At 44.5% G+C, this 17,942-nt stretch overlaps 1 protein-coding gene across 3 annotated transcripts in view; it reads right to left on the bottom strand.

Moving 5' to 3' along the window:
- The window catches only part of TMPRSS9 (transmembrane serine protease 9), a 316,106-nt gene that overhangs the window by 156,859 nt on the left and 141,305 nt on the right, over window positions 1-17,942 (bottom strand). For all 3 annotated transcript variants that reach the window (XM_063920081.1, XM_063920080.1, XM_063920082.1), the window contains 2 exons: window positions 14,140-14,207; window positions 12,052-12,224 (listed from right to left, as the gene is read on the bottom strand). In XM_063920081.1, the coding sequence (XP_063776151.1) occupies window positions 12,052-12,224; window positions 14,140-14,207 (241 nt within the window). The remainder of the gene's footprint in view (window positions 1-12,051; window positions 12,225-14,139; window positions 14,208-17,942) is intronic.

Raw genomic sequence — 17,942 nt, 5'->3', positions numbered from 1 at the left:
TGAGAGGAGCAGATATAACCCCTCTCTCAATGCCTGGGCAGTGAGAAACCAGATTTCCTCTGGGCTTTACTTTTTAAACCAACTCATACCTCCAGAATTGTCCCTTTCATTCCCTACATTTGAGGTCCATGCTATACTCCTGCAACCTGCTATAATTTATTCCCCGCCCCCCCCGACACTTCTCCAAATTCCTCAACGACTTTGCCTCCTGGCTTCCTCTCATCTGACATTCCCTCCATTATCCTAGGTGATTTCAACATCCCTATTGATATCTCCACACAATCCCCTGCCTCTAAATTCCTTAACCTAACCTCTTCACTTGGTCTCTCCCAGTGGACCTCCTTACCCTCCCGTGTGAATGGGAGCTCACTTAATCTGGTTTTCACTCACCATTGAGATATTTCTGATTTTTCAACTCCCCTTTTCGAGTCTCTGACCACCATCTGCTCTCCTTTATCTTATTTCTCCTTGCTTCCCCATCTCTTCCTCCTAAGGCTATCATCGCTAAGCATGACACTGAGGCTATTTATACCTTTTTCCTATACTCCCTGTTCGACTTACTTCTCTCTCCTGTTCTCTCTCTCTCTCTCTCTCTCATGCCCTAAACAAGCCACTTCCCTATACAATGCATCCCTTATTTCTGCTCTTGATTCTGTCACTCCATTGACCACTATTTACCCTTGCAGATTAAAACCTCAACCCTGGCACACCAAATGCACCAGATATCTTCAAAAATGCTGCCGTGCTGCAGTGTGACAGTGGAGAAAATCATGCTCTATTTCAAACTTATGCTCTGTCCTTCAGTGTTGCCCTTTCCCTCGCTAAACAGTCAAACAACATACATACAATCTCATTTTCTCCTAGTCTTCCAAAACCCGGTGCCTCTTTGCAACTGTCAACTCCCTCCTCTGCCCATCTCCACCTCATCTACCCTCCTCATTGTCTGCTCTTGACTTTGCTACTTATTTCACATCCAAGATTGACTCCATACATCAGGACATCACATCCCACCAGACCATCAGCAACCAGCCACCTCCTATCCCTTACCACTCCTCCCCATTCCTCTCACAAACTCTGACATCTTTCTCCCATGTATCTGGTGAGGAAGTCATGGCCCTCATCCATTCCCGCCACCACCACCTCCACAATTGACCCTAATCGCTCCAACCTCCAGTACCTCCCTCCTTCTGCCTGTTCCCATCTTGCCCACCTTCTCGATCTCTCCCTCTCATCAGGCACTGTCCCCTCTGCCTTCAAGCATCCACTTGTCTCCCCAATTCTTAAAAAACTTACCCTTGATGCAAACATCCTCTCCAACTAATGACTCATCTCTCTCCTCCCTTTTGCCTCCAAACTCCTTGAGCGTATTGTCTACAACCGCCTTACTGCCTTTCTTTCTCACACTCACTGCTTGACCCCTTCCAGTCTGGCTTCCGATCACTCCACTGAAACTGCCCTACCAAAAGTCTTCAGTGACCTCCATGCTGCCGAATCTAAGCCACTACTCTCTGCTTATTCTTCTTGACCTCTCTGCTGCTTTTGACACTGTGGACCACCCTCTCCTTCTGCAAATTCTTCACTCTCTTGGTCTGTGTGATACTGCCCTCTCTTGGCTGTCCTCCTACATCTTTGACTGTTCCTTTTCTGTCTCCTCTCATGACTCCCACTCCCACCCAGTTCCACTAACAGTACTTCCCGTCCCAGGTTCTGTTCTTGGGCCTCTCCTTTTCTATCAATATGTCCTCTTTAGTGAATTTATTAGCTCTTTTAACTTCCAATATCACCTCTATGCTATTGATACTCAAATCTACCTTTCCTCCCCTGACCTCTTCCCTACTCTCCTCCCTCGTATTTCCAACTATCTCTCTGCTATATCTTCTTGGATGTCCCAGCGCTTTCTTAAACTGAACATGTCTATGACTGAGCTGATATTTTTCCCTACCTCCCGCATAACCTCACCTCTCACAATTTCATTATCTGTTAATGGCACTACTATTTCCTCTAGCCCCAAAGTGCGCTGTCTTGGGGTCAGCACTTTCATCTCAAAAATATTTCCAGGATCAGACCCATTCTCACCCAGATGCTACTAAGATCCTTATCCACTCACTGGTCATCTCCAGATTGTACTACTTTAATCTCTTCCTGGCTGACATCCCTGACAAATGCCTCTCTTCACTCCAATTTATCCTCAATGCTACAGCCCGGCTCATCTTCCTCACGAAATGCACTGTGTCCACCTTCCCTCTCCTACAAACCCTTCATTGGCTTCCCTTCCATTTCAGAATCTAATTCAAACTTCTTACACTCACGTACAAAGCCCTCACCCACTCCCCTCATTTTTACATCTCTGAGCTTATCTACCTTTACACTCACACTCATCCTCTTCACTCTGCTAATGCACGCTGCCTCTCCTGCCTACAGATTACTTCCTCCCACTCCTACCTCCAAGATTTTTCACGTGCTGCCCCCTTTCTCTTGAATTCTCTACCTCTCATCCGCAGACTCTTCATCTCTTCACCAAACCCAGCAAAATCTCATCCTTACCCTCTGTTCAATGCTTTCTGTCTATCCCATCTGTGTCACCCGTGTCTGTCTGCCCCTCCCCTTTAGAATGTAAGTTCTAAAGAGTAGGGCCCCCTTCCCTCATGTGCTTATTATTTTCTTATTTTAATCATCTTCGACTGCGCCAAATCCTGCAATTTTCTGCTACCCTGATACTTATCTCAGTGTCATCTCTTGATGTAGCTATGTTTATTTACCCTGTACTTGTCCTATATTGTCTTCAACTGTAAGTCACTGGTTTCCCGTTTTGATTATTTGCATAGTGGGGATAGAGGGGGGCTGCACATTGACAGAGTATACACAGTGGGCACAAGTGAGACTGCACGGTGTCAGTAGGCACAGGTGGGGCTGCATAGTACCAGTGTACACAGGGTAGGGATAGAAAGGGGCTGCGCAGTTTCAGAGTATACACTGTGGGGGCACAGGTGGGACAGCACAGTGTCAGTGTACATAGGGTAAAGCTTTACAGTGGTAGGGTCTACAGTGCGGGGGCAGAGGTGGAGCTATACAGTACAATACCAGTGTACTACTTTGTACCTGCTCTAGTTTGCAGACAGCTGCTGACTCCCCAGAGGTAAAGCTGGCCCAGAAGTTCATTCTTTATGCAGGGAGTTCACATAGCACTCTTCTAGACTGCTCCTATCTGCACTGGCCTTTGCCCCTCCTCCTACCTGTACATACTCCTCCAATAAGCTATGACTTCTTTATCCACTATCAACTAGGGTACTGGAAAAGGACACCTGGCACCCCATTAGTCAGCGGTAGCCATTTTATTATAGCCTGCTATGGGGGCAGCCATTTTCTGCTAGCCCCTGCTGTTCAGCAGCCAGGCAGTCGAGTTAAACATTATAACTTAGAGCAGTCTGGAGCAGGATAACTTCTGTTTTCCTTCCGCAGCCAGACAGCCCTGGATCACTTAAATTTTACTGGTCCAGGGGGCAGATGGCAACCTGCCCCACTTGCCAACCAGCTTCTGCAAGGGTTATATCCAGCATCTACTATATGCAATACGCACAGTGCAGTTTGTAAAGTGGCATTCACATTTAAAATTATTTGTGACGTCTTTACAATAAGACCAAAAACCTAATACATATTACCATGCTGTTGTTAACTTGTTTGTAGGCCCCAAGCAATACGTTTCTCTGTTTATGTGCTAGTACATATTAGGGTCTTGTGCAGGGGAGGAGCTTGGCATTGTTGGGCCCCATTGCAGAATTTGGTGGAAGGCCTCGCGTCGCTACTCTATCTTCTTGGTCCCTTTTTTGTTCTTAGTGGACAGGGAATTCACTGAATGCTGAAAGAAGCACCAATTTGCAGTTCTGCTGTGACACCTCACCTACCTCCCGCAGAGGTCTTACCCCCCCCCCCACCAAAGTTTTCTGTAGTAAACAAAATGACTACCCTTTACTACATTCTTGTTCCTTCGTGTAATTAAGTATAAAACAACTGCAAACTGGTATATTCTGTAACGATAACATGCCTTTATAGGTATATGGTCAGCACAGAATGTATCCCTTAGGTGAGATATAATCTTGCCAGAGCCTAAACCTGTAAACGTCATAAACACAACCTTCTGCTGTTCTTAGAAAGAGAGGTATTGTTCTCCCTTACACAATTCCCCATGCAGGCCGCTCCTTAATCATCTCTCTGTCATTTTTCTTCTCTTTTTTTTCAATATTTTTTTTCATTTACTTCAATCGTTCTTGGCATCTGTAAAAAGAATCTGCTACCCTCTGATATTGCTCGGATTACAGGGCAATGTTGGCAGGCGTTCAGCAGCTTTGCTAGTCTGGTTCCTTCCGAGATTGTTCTGCGTTTTTTTAAACCCTATTAATATAAAATGTTAGTATCATGGCAACCTGTAGGGAGCCGTAATTAAAGTTTTATTTTACTTGTGATGCTATTCATCAAACATGGAATGGTGGTGCTGATCAGGCCCGCCATCAAGGGGGGACGGTGGGTACTCCAGGCCCCGGTGGTTGTAGTCAGGCTCAGGGGGCCAGGTTAGCTGCCTGCCTGCGCATCTGCAGGTAGCCACGGAGGGACAGAGCCGCGGTCATATTCTTAGTACAGAGCCGGGCCGTGAGCCAATCGGAGCTCGAGGACCGGCAGCCAATCAGGAGCAGCTGTGCGGCAGCTCCTGATTGACTGCCTGTCTGCGAGCTCCGATTGGTTGCCTGCTGATGCGCAGGCAGGCAGCTGACCTGGCCTCCTGATCCTGACAACCACCCAGGCTCCCTCAAAAGGTTACATTTGGGGAATGCAGGGGGAGGAGGGGGGGGGGCAATATGTGTGGTGGTTGGAAGGGGGATGTTGGGGGGGCTGCATTGTGAGGGTCAGTCCCAGGCTCCATCAGTTCTGGTGCTGATTGGTTGCAGCTTCCTCATTTATGGAACATTTTATTCATAATAGTTCCATGTTTAACATATTAGGTGATACCCCATTGTGTGAAATGACATAGAGAACATTATAAGGGAAAATCAAAGCAAAAAGCGAAATTTTTTTTTGTCTTTTCCTTACTTAAATCAATTCTGTTGTATATATTTTAATTGACCTGAAAAATCACAGGACCACCTAATTTCTTATTCACTATTGAATAATAAATATTATGGTTTTGACTACTATCCTATTGCATCACCTCAGGGGCGTATCTAGACACAAGGAGGTCCGTGTGCAGGCTCCTTCTGGGCCCCTTCCTCTCTAGCCGGCAGCGCTGTAGTTCTGGGCACTAGAGTCCCTAGGAGGCCCAAGTGCTGTTCCAGAGTCTAAACCACATGTGCAGATCTCTGGAAAAATGGCGCAGCCTTTTTCACAGTGATTTCTGCAGCGCTGCTGCGCCATGGGATTCCAGAGGGTATTAAAAATAATGGGTGCAGGATGTGCAGTGTGGGCCCCTTTGGATCCCGGTGGCACGTGTGCACCGCACCCATTATAAACACGCATCACCTGCATATTTGTCTATCTACTATTATACATAGGGACTAGGTGGATTTATATAAAATAGACAAACAACCTACAACATGAGGAAAGTGTTACAACTAATTCATCAAGCTAACTAGCAAGATAGCACAACTCTAGATACCATGTGCAAAGCTTCCAAATTTGCAGTGTAAATTCACCTTTGGTGACGTCAGTGTAAAATCTGCATTGGTGATGTTGGGCCAGATGCATCATCACTTGGAAAGTGATAAAATGGAGAGTAAAAAAGTATCAGCCAATCAGCTCCTAACTGCCATTTTTCAAACACAGCCTGTGACATGGCAGTTAGGACCTGATTGGCTGGCACTTTTTCACTCTCCATTTTATCACTTTCCAAGTGATGATGCATCTAGCCCGTTATGTCATGATTTCATAATATGAACAGTCTGGGGTTTGCAGAGCAAGATGACACAGTTTGCGGAGAAGAAATATGCACTGGCTAATGGGTGTAGTAGTTGGACGGTATGAGAGCATTTAGTTACGAAGCATGGGATAAACAAACCAATTGCGCCTCGTTCTGTCAGTGCAAAAACAAGATTTAGTTTTGCAGAGCAAGATTATTAAATGAGAGGTGGAGGGGGTGGAGTTGGTACATTTGTGGAAGGGTGCACAGCCATCTCTACTCCACCCAGGGACATGAATGTTCCACCATTGCAGAGCTGCTGCACATCAGGGTCTGACCCTGTAATCATAATTGTACATGCTATTTGCGGGTATGGGTCGTTGGGTCAACCCAACTTATGTCGACACTCAGTAGGTTGACCACTGAAGGTCAACATTGCCAACATTGCCATTAGGTCGACATGGGCATTAGGTCGAAATGTACTAGGTCGACAGGTCAAACGGTCAACATGAGTTTTTTTAACCGTTTTTTGTTTCGTTTTCTCCGTAAAGTGAAGGGGTACCCAAATTAGTGAACCGTGTCCCCTCGCATGGCTCGCTTCGCTCGCCATGCTTCAGGCAGATTACCGTTCCAATCGTAGTCTATGTGGATCGTTAAGTATGAAAAAATCCCAAAAATGAAAGAAAAAAAAATGTGAAAAACTCATGTCGACCTTGTGTAGGTGGGCACATAGTACCAGTGTGCAAGGGTGGGGGCACCGGGGAGATGCATGGTGATAGAGTATACACAGTGAGGGCACAGGTGTGACAGCACAGTGTCAGTGTACATGGGGGTTGAGCTTTACAGTGGCATTGTCTACAATGTGGGGACAGAGGTTGAGCTATACAGTAAAATACCAATGTACTAGTTTTTATCTGCTTTAGTTTGACAACAGCTGCTGACTCCCAATATAATCTCTCCAGAGGTGAAGCTTGTTTTGTTCATATGTTTGTAAATCCAGTCATAAGGATACAGAGACATGTGAGTTCACTGCTGTGCTGTTTATTCCATCACCAACTCACGACACACTGCACACTGGACCACCCACTTCCCAGCACCCCCCTGGTCCTAGGGACCATCACTGAAAATTCAGGCTTACACAGATTAGTAAGGGAGTGTCTACAAATATTAAGCATTCTAATACACTAACATCACATCCTCTTTTCTTTAAAGATAAGCTCTATACGTTTCAATGCAACAATTAACAACGTCATATTAAGAACATCATCTAACTCGTTTCAATGAGTCTCAGGTCTGCGTATTTCCCTTTTGGGTCTTTCATACACAGTCTGTGTTTCATCGACCATGTTGGACCTTTCTAGAATCGTGGTTGGTTCACCATTATCATGATCATCATACATGTCAGATGAAGGGTATTCTTCAGTCATGTTGTCTTCATTATGGTTAGGTTGAGATCTTAAATCCACCCGATTTCTTCTTACTTCCGTTCCACGCTCTGTACGTATAGTATAAGATCTTGGTGCTACTTGTGCTTGCACAATACCTTTCTGCACCCAAATACCTTTCTCGTGATCTCTGAGATGGACTTGGTCACCTGATTTTAGATCAGATAAGCTTTTTGTTCGTCTGTCATGGAACAGTTTCTGTTTCGCCTGTTGACGTTCTTTACTCAGTCTGACCAACGCTGAGTTATGTGTATTAAGCAGTTCATCATGTATCGGGAGATTTGCTCTAATCCTCCTTCCCGTCAGCATTTGTGCAGGAGAAAGTCCATTCAGCAAAGGTGTACTGCGGTAGATTAAAAGACTTTTGTAGAAATCTTCTTTACCTTCTTGAGCTTTTTTCATGAGACTCTTTACAGTTTTTACTGAACTTTCCACCAACCCATTTGAGCGTGGATAGTGGGGACTTGACGTAGTATGGACAAATTCCCACTCATCAGCAAATTGTCTAAATTCAGCACTGGAAAACTGAGGACCATTGTCAGTGAACACTTCCATAGGAACACCATGCCTTGCAAAGATTGACTTCATGCAATTGATAACGGCTATACTAGTAGTTGTATGTAGTGTCTTCACCTCAGGGTAGTTAGAGTAATAACCAGTCACAACAATGTACGTTTTCCCATTACAATCAAACAAATCTGCGCCAACTTTCTGGTACGGTCTCTCTGGCACTGCGTGAGGACTCAGTGGCTCGACTTGTTGTTTCGGTCTATACATAAGACATAATTCACATGTAACTGTAGTCTGTGCTATGACTTGGTTCATTCTTGGCCAATACATAACTTCACGCGCTCTCCGCTTACATTTTTCTTCTCCTAAGTGGCCTTCATGTATCTTGCACAGCATAGTTTTTCTTAGTCGTGCAGGTATTACAAACCTATTGCCTTTGTTAATAATACCATCGACAACTGTAAGGTCACTGCGGTACATCCAATAATCATGGATAGACAGCAGGCATGCATGTTTTTCTGCTGGCCAACCTTTCAGAATGATATCTTTCAACACTTTCATTGTGTCATCTGTCTCAGTTTATTTCCTAATCTGTTCTTGTCTTGCAAGAGACACTGGTAGAGAAGCTACGATCAAATTAACATAGGCTTCTATCTCTTCATCCATCAGACTTTTGGAACCTTCACTTTTGTCCACAGCACGAGAAAGTGTATCAGCAATGTACATGTATTTGCCGGGACAGTATAGCAAGTGTACATCATATTTCTGTAGTCTGATAAGCATTCGTTGAATTCTCATGGGACAGTCATGTAATGATTTAGTCATGATAGCTACCAATGGCTTGTGGTCAGTTTCCACTGTAAATGTTTGACCATACACAAACTGATGAAATCACTCACAGGCATATGTGATTGCTAGAAGTTCTTTTTCTATCTGAGCATACCTTGTTCCAGCACTTGTCAGTGCTCTTGATGCATAGATTACTGGTTGCCATGTATCTTCATGTTCTTGTAACAGCACTGAGCCTAGGCCAAATTGCGAAGCATCTGCTGAAATTCTTATTCTTTTCGCAGGATCAAAGAATTTTAGCACTGGTTGCTCTGTAATGATCTGTTTCAAGTTTTGCCAACTTTCTTCTTGTTCATGTGACCACATCCACTCGTTATCTTTGTCCAACAACCATCTAAGAGAGGCTGTTCATTCAGAGAGTTGAGAAATAAACTTTCCTAAGTAAGTAATCATTCCTAGGAATCTTCTGACGTCGTCTTTGTTGTTAGGACATTCCATGTTCACTATGGCTGATATTTTCCTTGGGTCTGGTTTTACACCTTGATCCGAGACCATGTCGCCCATAAAGGTAAGTGTGTTCACGCCAAATTCACATTTGTCCTTGTTTAGCTTTAGATTCACTTTCTTGACAAGTTCCATTACTTGTCTCAATCTAGAATCATGTTCTTCCTTTGTAGATCCCCAGACAATAATGTCATCCATCATTGTTTCAACACCTGGAATATGTTAAAAAATCATGTGTATCTTTTTGTGATATACTTCTGGAGCAGACAATATTCCATATGGTAGTCGAAGAAATCTGTATCGACCTTCTGGTGTATTAAATGTACAAAGCTTTGAGCTGGCCTCATCTTGCTTCATTTGCCAGAATCCTGAAGATGCGTCCAATTTACTGAACCATTTTGCTCCTGCAAATTGCGACATGATTTCATCTCTGGTTGGTAGTTTGAAATGTTCTCGTTTAATAGCTTTGTTTAAATCTCTGGGGTCTAGACATATTCTGAGTTGTCAATTTTTCTTTTCAACAATTACTAAGGAGCTTACCCATTCAGTAGGCTCATCAACTTTCTGTATCACACCCAAGGCTTCCATGTGATTTAACTCTTGTTTCAGTTTTTCTCTCAGCGCAAACGGCACTTTTCTACAGGGGTGTATCACTGAAGAAACTTGCGTGTCTATATTTATTTTATGCTCTCCAGGCAAACAACCTAGACCTTCAAAAAGTCTCTGTATTCTGTAAACATCGATTTGCAGTCATCTTCTACTTGTGATGTCACCATAAAAACTTTCTTTAGCAAGCTTAGTTTCTCACAGGAACTTAATCCTAGAATCGGTTGCACATTTTTATCCACAATCAGTAGAGATGTTTTAAACTGTTGTCCCTTATATTTCAGTGTCACTAAGCATGTACCTTTCACAGGAATTTCCTCCCCAGTGTACCCTGTAACTTTCACTTTGGCTGGATGAATTTTAGGTTTTACTCTAAAAGTCTTATAGTCTTGAAACAATATTAAATTCACCTGCGCGCCAGTATCAAGCTTAAAGGGAATGACAATCACATTCACAGTTAAAGGGACAATCCATTCTTTCTTATCTGCACTGCAAAGTTCAGTGCAATCCACAAAGAATTCCTCTGTTTGTTTAACAGCATGCACATTGGTTGTTTCCCTTTTCATTTTACAGCATTTGGCAAAGCGATTAAGTCTACCACATTTCATGCAGGTTTTACCATAAGCAGGGCACATTTTAGGATTGTGAGCATTTCCACATCTACTACACATTTCCTTATTAGACTGTGGCTTAGACTGCTTCATTCTTGAATATGGAGGTTTGCTTAGCTCTGTTTTCTGCACTACATGGACAGCAGCATCAACTTCCTTGTGTAACTTTTTGGCTTGAAATCTAGTTATTTCTGCAGATCTGCACATAGTCACTGCCTTTTCTAGTGTTAGGTCTTGCTCTCTCAGCAATCTCTCTCTGAGTCCATTATCAGGTATTCCACAGACAATATGATCTCTAATCAGTGAATCCTTTAAATCACCAAACTCACAGGTTTTACTGAGTGATTTCAGCTCTGTAACATACTGATCAAATCCATCTACAGACTTCTGATCACATGTGAAAAACTTACATCTTTCATATGTCACATTTTTCCTTGGCACAAAGAAATCTTCAAACTTTTGCATTATAGAAGATAGCACCATATTCTGCCCCTCAGCAAACTGAAAACTATTATAAATATCCAGCACATCCTCTCCTATCACATGGAGGAAAATGGATGCATTCATTTTGTCAGCCTCTGTATCAGCTCCACATGCAGCAAGATATATATTAAACCTTTGCTTAAATCTTTTCCAGTTTTCAGACAAGTTACCAGACATCAGCATGCCGGTTGGAGGAGCCAGTTTATCCTTGGTTTCTCACTGTTTGAAGAGAGGAGCACACGGCAGGCTTTGCAGACACTGAGTATCACAGCCTTACAGACTTCTGCAAGATTCTTTCACACTCTGAGAGCACTAGCAGTCCAAGTTAAACTTCTTCTGACACCATGTTTTGTTCATATGTTTGTAAATCCAGTTATAAGGATACAGAGACATGTGAGTTCACAGCTGTGCTGTTTATTCCATCACCAACTCCAGACACCCTGCACACTGGACCACCCACTTCCCAGCATCCCCCTGGTCCCAGAGACCATCACTGAAGATTCAGGCTTACACAGATTAGTAAGGGAGTGTCTACAAATATTAAGCATTCTAATACACTAACATCACAAAGCTGGCCCAGAAGTTCACTCTTTATGCAGGGAGTTCACATGGCACTATTGTAGACTGCTCCTAACTGTACTGGCCCCTGCAGCCCCCTCCCTGTACATACGCCAGCAGAAGGAAGAGCAGCCCAACTCCTCCAATAAGCCCCGACCCTTTAATCCACTCTCCAGCCCCTAGGGCCCTGGGAAAGGACACCTGGCTCCCCATTGATCAACAGTGGCCATTTTCTTATAGCCCGCTATGGGGGCAGCCATTTTCTGCTAGCCCCTGCATTCGGAAGCAGTCGGACCTCTGTTTGTCTCCCGCAGTTAGATGGTCCTGGATCACTTAAATTTTACTGACCCAGGGGGAGATGGCCCCCTGCCCCCTTGCCTCTGGATACCTCACACTTATGATCACCTATTATTACAGTCATCATGCCCCTCTCAGGCTATCATTCTCTTGCAATACATAAGTACAAAGAAATGAGGGTGTTTAGCACCTAATAACCCATCCCATGCCTAGGGAAACATGTCACTTGGTTCATCTTTATACAACGTTTTGTTTCCTTAATTTGCCAGTATAAGATATCAATAATTATTTTAATTACTGTATATATATCATATGCTGGCTATAATTCTGTCTGCATTGACTACCTCCTGGAAACTGGACATACCTGCAAGCACAACAGATGATATGTTCCCATAAGTGTACACTGGGATGGGCTGTCCACTCAGCGAGGTAGCCAGGCCATGTCTGAGAGTGTCTTCAATCCGCTCACGATCATCAGTGTAGACAGAAGACATAAACTGCATCTTAAGATGGGCGATAATGCTTTCATTCCCCCTGCTGTGGGACCATTCCAAATAGCAAACATTTCTTTTATTCATGCTTTCCAATACAATACGTGTCATTTAAACTACATTATCGTCTGAAAACTTTAATAGAAGGTAACGCCATCAGGCATATCAGTGTATACGTTTCAGTTTTTTTTTTACATTATTATATTACTGTATATATCTAACCAATACCAAGGTTCCAGGGGCCTAATTCAGACCTGATCAGACGATCAGGTCTGAACTGCTCATGCGCCAGCGCCGCAGTGCGCCGGCACATGCCAGACAGCCGACGACTGTCTCAGCCCTGCAATCCCCTTTGCCTGATTGACAGACAGAGGCGGTCGCCGGGTGGGAGGGGGCGGGCTGTTTGCGTTTGGCCGCCGTTTAGGGGGCGCGATCCGGGCAATGCAGGCGTGTCCGGACCGTTGGGGGGGGGGGGGGGCGGCCCGCGGCGGCTGCATGACATCACACGCAGCCGCTGCGACACTCACAGCGACGAGTAACTTCTGCCAGCACACAGGAGCTGCGCTGGCAGGGAGCTACTCCTACAGTACAAAAGCATTGCCGCTGTGTGATGTTTTTGTACTTGTGCGGCGGGGTCGGGCCTGACACGCGGAGCAGACTAGCCCTGTGCTTGCCGTCCCCCCACATGTCTGCGTGACTGATCGCAGATGTGCTAAATTTAGCACATCTACAATCACGTCTGAATTAGGCCCCTGATCCGGACATTTTAGACCAGGCCTCATCTGGATAGTCATCAACCATAATTACTCGGGGGTCGATGGGCATAATTCATGTCTGTATACAAAGCGAGTGCTCAGGCAATGGAGCAATTATCAGCAGACTGCACATGTGCCGCCATTGCACTGAGCATGCGCAAAGGTGCCGTTTCAATTGTTTACGTGCTGAGATTTTTATCACAGGAAGGGACTATTTGGGGGAGGTAACGGGGAATGGTAGCAAAAATGCAGGTGTTCAATGGCCATTGTCTGAGTGTGTATCTGCTGTCAGCTGTGATAATGTACATACAAAAACATAGTGCCTGCGTCACTACTGCCGCGTCCGGTCTGCGTAGCTATAAGGCTACCATAGCAGTCGGGGTTCCTCATGATATTTTGTGTATGTGTACACTGTTGTGAATGAGTTTGCGATGGCTCCGGTGAGCTTCACTTGTGGTGTTTAACAATTCCGTAGCCTAAATATTTGCAGCTGCATATGCATGTGCGTACAAACATGGATTAGGCCCTAATATATCACACAACTTGTCACCTAATTGGGAGTATTATTGGAAGGGGGTGCCTTGGAGAGAGATAAAGTAGAGAAGTTGCCCAAAGCAACCAATGAGCTTCTGTCATTTATCCAGCACAATCTTTGTAATGACATCTAGATGCTGACTGAATGCTTTGGGCATCCTTTCCACTTTATCTCTCTCCAAGGCTTGACACATCGCCTCCAGAGTATGGTAAACACTTAATTCCCCCCCAGAAAACTTGTGTCTGCCTATGCATGTGCAGATAGGACTCCTAAAGTCCTTCTATCGCAAGGACAGCGCATACCAGGAGAACTGTCCTTTGAGATTTCCTTCGAGCATACGACATTAATAAAAGCTATTACGCTTGCCATGAGTGACAGTACGCAGCTTGATGCATCTTTCCCATTATGTTGTGTTTCTTGGACAATTGCGAAGACCTTAAATGAAATCAAATTTACTGAATGTGTTTGTTTGTTTGTTTGTTGAGCTTTTAAACAAACATTATGCTCATGAAAACTTCTTCCATTCAGTAGTACTTGGAGTAAACTGGCATAACATGCATGCTGTCTAGGGGTGTTAAAGCATTCAGTAAGTTTCTGAAATGAGTAACATAGGGCCTGATTCATAGTTGTACAGTATTGCCCAGCGGAATATGAAGTAATAACACTCTTACCTGTAGTGTAAAACTGTAAATCCGGCATAACTATCTTCTAGAACAGTATTCTTAAAACTGGATTTCAACTAAAAACGTAAAAATATGTATGTTGTACTGGTCAGACAATGGGGTCAAACAGTGATAAATACAACCTGGACAAAGATGAGCTAATGATCTACAGAATGAAGTAATATTTGTCGCCCTACACAAACTGCATTCATGTAGTGTACACTACTTAAAAAAAAAGACTAAGGGGGATATCCAATTCGCCCCGGTAATTTACCGAGGCTAATTGTCCTACCGGGGGCTATCCTATTAGCCCCGATAAGCCAGCACGACCGGCGGCTTATCGGGGGTTACCTGTTTCTGCAATGGCTGCCGGCTCCTGACAGCTCTCAGTGCAGCGCTGCACCTTCGCCTCCCACCGATCACATGACCGCTCCCCCGTCATGTGACTGCTGCCCGGAGCAAGGGAAGATGGAGGATGCGGGTTACGGCGCTTCCCAGTCAGGGGTCACAGCGCCGAGTGCTGGGCCCCCGGGTCGCAGTGCCCTCCCTGAAATCCCAGCATGCTGCTGCTATGGCAGGCAAGGGACACTGCAGGTCTCCACGGTTAACAGGGATTTTGTTTTGCCTGCCTCAGGCAGTCGATACAAATTCCCAGAAACAGCCCCATTTTCATGCGAAAACAGGGCTGTTTCTACCGAAAACACACAGGTATCACCGAATCTGTGTGTTTTCGGGAGATAATGTATTTTTTTACAGGCGTTCTAATAAGATAGCCTGTAAAAAAATATCGGTGAAACATCGGAAAAAAAGTGCGAAAAACCTGATGTTGTTACACGTCTAATTGGATACCCCCCTAATATTGCAATTTGAATAGTTATCAGATCTGCCAATAAAATGGGACCCACCCAATTCCCTATAGCAGGAAAAGACAAATGGAAAGAAAAATGCATTATTATTTTACATATTTTTTATTTTATATTTTTACATATATTTTCTTCAATTTTGTCCCTTCACAAACTCCTGCTGCAGCCTTTGGTTATAAGCACCATTTATGCAGCTGTTACATACATACTTGAATTAAATGTCAACTTCACTGAAATACAGTTCTAAATACATTGCCACATGCATGGCTTGTCACAGTGGCATGTACAAAACATGAATAAACAATTATAAACATATCAGATGTGTTTTTACTTGCATTTTAACATGTGATGACAAAATAATTCTAAATGTTGGTGCACATAAAACAGTAAGGATATTATGCATGAGGTAAAATCTTCTCGCTAAGGCGTCTAATTAGCAAATTTATATTTTATTTTTTTCTCTGTTAACTATCATATCTTTTCCCTTCCTATCACAGCCATGTAAAACAATGTGCCATGACAATTTACCATGCAGGGGTAATTCTGGGAGGGCGTGGTAAAATAGATCAACAATGTTATAGTTGGCACTAAATGGTCGATATGCATTAGATCGACAGAGGGTTAAGGTCGACTGGGTCAAAATGTCACTTGATTTTTAGGCCAAATCTTGTATATTTATGTTCTGTGACCACCATCAGTACAAAGGCAGACCCTCATGAGCTTGCTTTGCTCACCACACTTCGGGCAAGGTTACCATTCCCAATAGGTGTCCACGTAGATAGTAAATAAAGCAGATGTTGGAAAAATGTGAACACCCCCCAACCCCCACCACAAATAAAAAAGTGTGTTGTCAATTTTTGTGTCGACCATTGTCATGTCAACCTTTTGAACCTGTCAATCTTAAGCCTAAAGCACTGTCGACCTTTCATCTGTCAACCTATTGACTGACAACCAATACATTGTCGACCTATCATCCGGATACCCTTCTGGGAGCATTGCCATAAAAACCCACATCCTGAGATGCTTAGCTTTCATTACATAGGGAGATATGCATCAAAGCTTGGGGAACTTACATGCTGTGTTTGCAAAAAGACAGGAGCTGACTGCTTGGTACTTTATGTCTCTCCACTTCAAGCTTTGATACATACTGTATACGTAAGGCTTAGTAGTTGACTGAAGTTAATAGGTCTCTGTGTTTAACCCCTTTTCAATAGTGCAATGCAGTGAAATAGCCATTCTCTGGAATTATAGCTGGAGATACTGTATGGCTTAACATCGCTTCATATACAGACCCCAACGGGGTGCTTCATCTGTTTTTTTATGGACGCTCAAAGTAATGGGTGCCTGTCAGAGCAATTCAACTGTTGCTTCAATCAGGCACCCATTATCTCTGAGCACCGGGTTTTGTGCAATCGGCTAAACCTGACTATAAGACTCCCCTCAGCACAAAAAGTCCCGGGACACTTTTCGCACATCTCAGGTATGCAAGCTGAAGTATCCTCCTCCATGGCTATTCACACCAAACGGAGCAACAATTGAATTGCTCTGTTGGGCACAATCTGGTGACAGATGGTGGGTAAAACAAATGAATCACCACCACTGAGTTATCCAGCTGTTGTACAAACATATACCATTGATAATGTGGGTGTGGTACGGAAGGTAGATAGTAACTAGGTCAACAGTGTCTAGGTCGACCACTATTGGTTGACAGTAACTAGGTCGACAGGGTCTCTAGATCAACAAGTCAAAAGGTCGTCATGAGCTTTTTATGTTTCTCTTATGTCCTAGAGGATGCTGGGGTCCACATTAGTACCATGGGGTATAGACGGGTCCACTAGGAGCCATTGGCACTTTAAGAGTTTAAGAGTGTGGGATGGCTCCTTCCTCTATGCCCCTCCTATCAAACTCAGTTTAGAAAATGTGCCCGGAGGAGACGGTCACAGCTAGGAGAGCTCCTAGAGCTTCTTTAGATTTCTTTTTTCTAAGAGTAGTATAGGCACAGGGAGGCTGCTGGCAACAGCCTCCCTGCTTCGTGGGACTTAGGGGGGGGAGTAGGGTCCGCCCTGCGAGGTCTGAGCCACTATCTCCGCTGACAGGACACTGAGCTCCTGAGGGTGATGATCGCTAGCAGCCCCAGGCGACTGCTCACTCCCGCAGCACTGCCGCCACACCCTAGCAAAGCCAGAAGATTCAGGTGGCGAGTGAGTCACCGGCACCCCTGACAAGCGGGAAGCCGGTGTGAAGATGGCGGCAACAGGGTGGGTCCCCATGAGCAAGCGCCTGTACCCTACACTAACTCCAAGGCTGTCAGGGACCTCGGTAACGCTGCCAGCACAATTCCTCAGGCCAGTATAAAGAAGTGGAGAGCGGGAAGCAGCGCCATGTTCAGGGGGCAGAGCTTCTCAGAGTGGACCCAGCAGCGTTCAGCGCCATTTTCCTGCATGCAGATCCTCTACAGTGACGCTGCCAGGGAGAGCTGTTCCTCCAAGCAACTCCAGCTATCCTGTGCGGTACCAAAGGTTTGTAGAAGGGGGGGGGGAGGCTGTGTAAATACTGTGTAGTCTATTAAGGTACACAGTAAGCGCCAGGTAGTTGTATTATAGCTACCTTGGGAAGCGCTGTGTGTGGGTTGGCTCCAATCTCTGTGTTTCTCTGTGGCATACTTGGGGGGGGGGGAAACGGTGTCTGACATTTTCCTGTGTGTGTGTGTGTGTGTGTGTGTTTGTTTCTCACATAGCCATGTCCAGGGACTCTGTGTCTTTTGCTGCAGAGGACATTTCCTCTCAGGAGGAATCCATTCCATGTACACAGGAATGTAATGCATTGTCTCAGATCCCTATTGCTGAGCCTGAGTGGTTAACCTCTATTAAGGGAATGATCTCTCAGATCTCTACTAGGGTAGCTCATACTGAGACTGAAACTCAGGTTTTAAAGAAGTCTATGGCAGTT

Source organism: Pseudophryne corroboree, chromosome 1, assembly GCF_028390025.1.
Source record: "Pseudophryne corroboree isolate aPseCor3 chromosome 1, aPseCor3.hap2, whole genome shotgun sequence".
In the NCBI taxonomy this organism is placed as follows: domain Eukaryota; kingdom Metazoa; phylum Chordata; class Amphibia; order Anura; family Myobatrachidae; genus Pseudophryne; species Pseudophryne corroboree.
The sequence above is the reverse complement of the archived record's forward strand: the minus strand, read 5'-3'. Positions and strand labels throughout refer to the sequence as shown.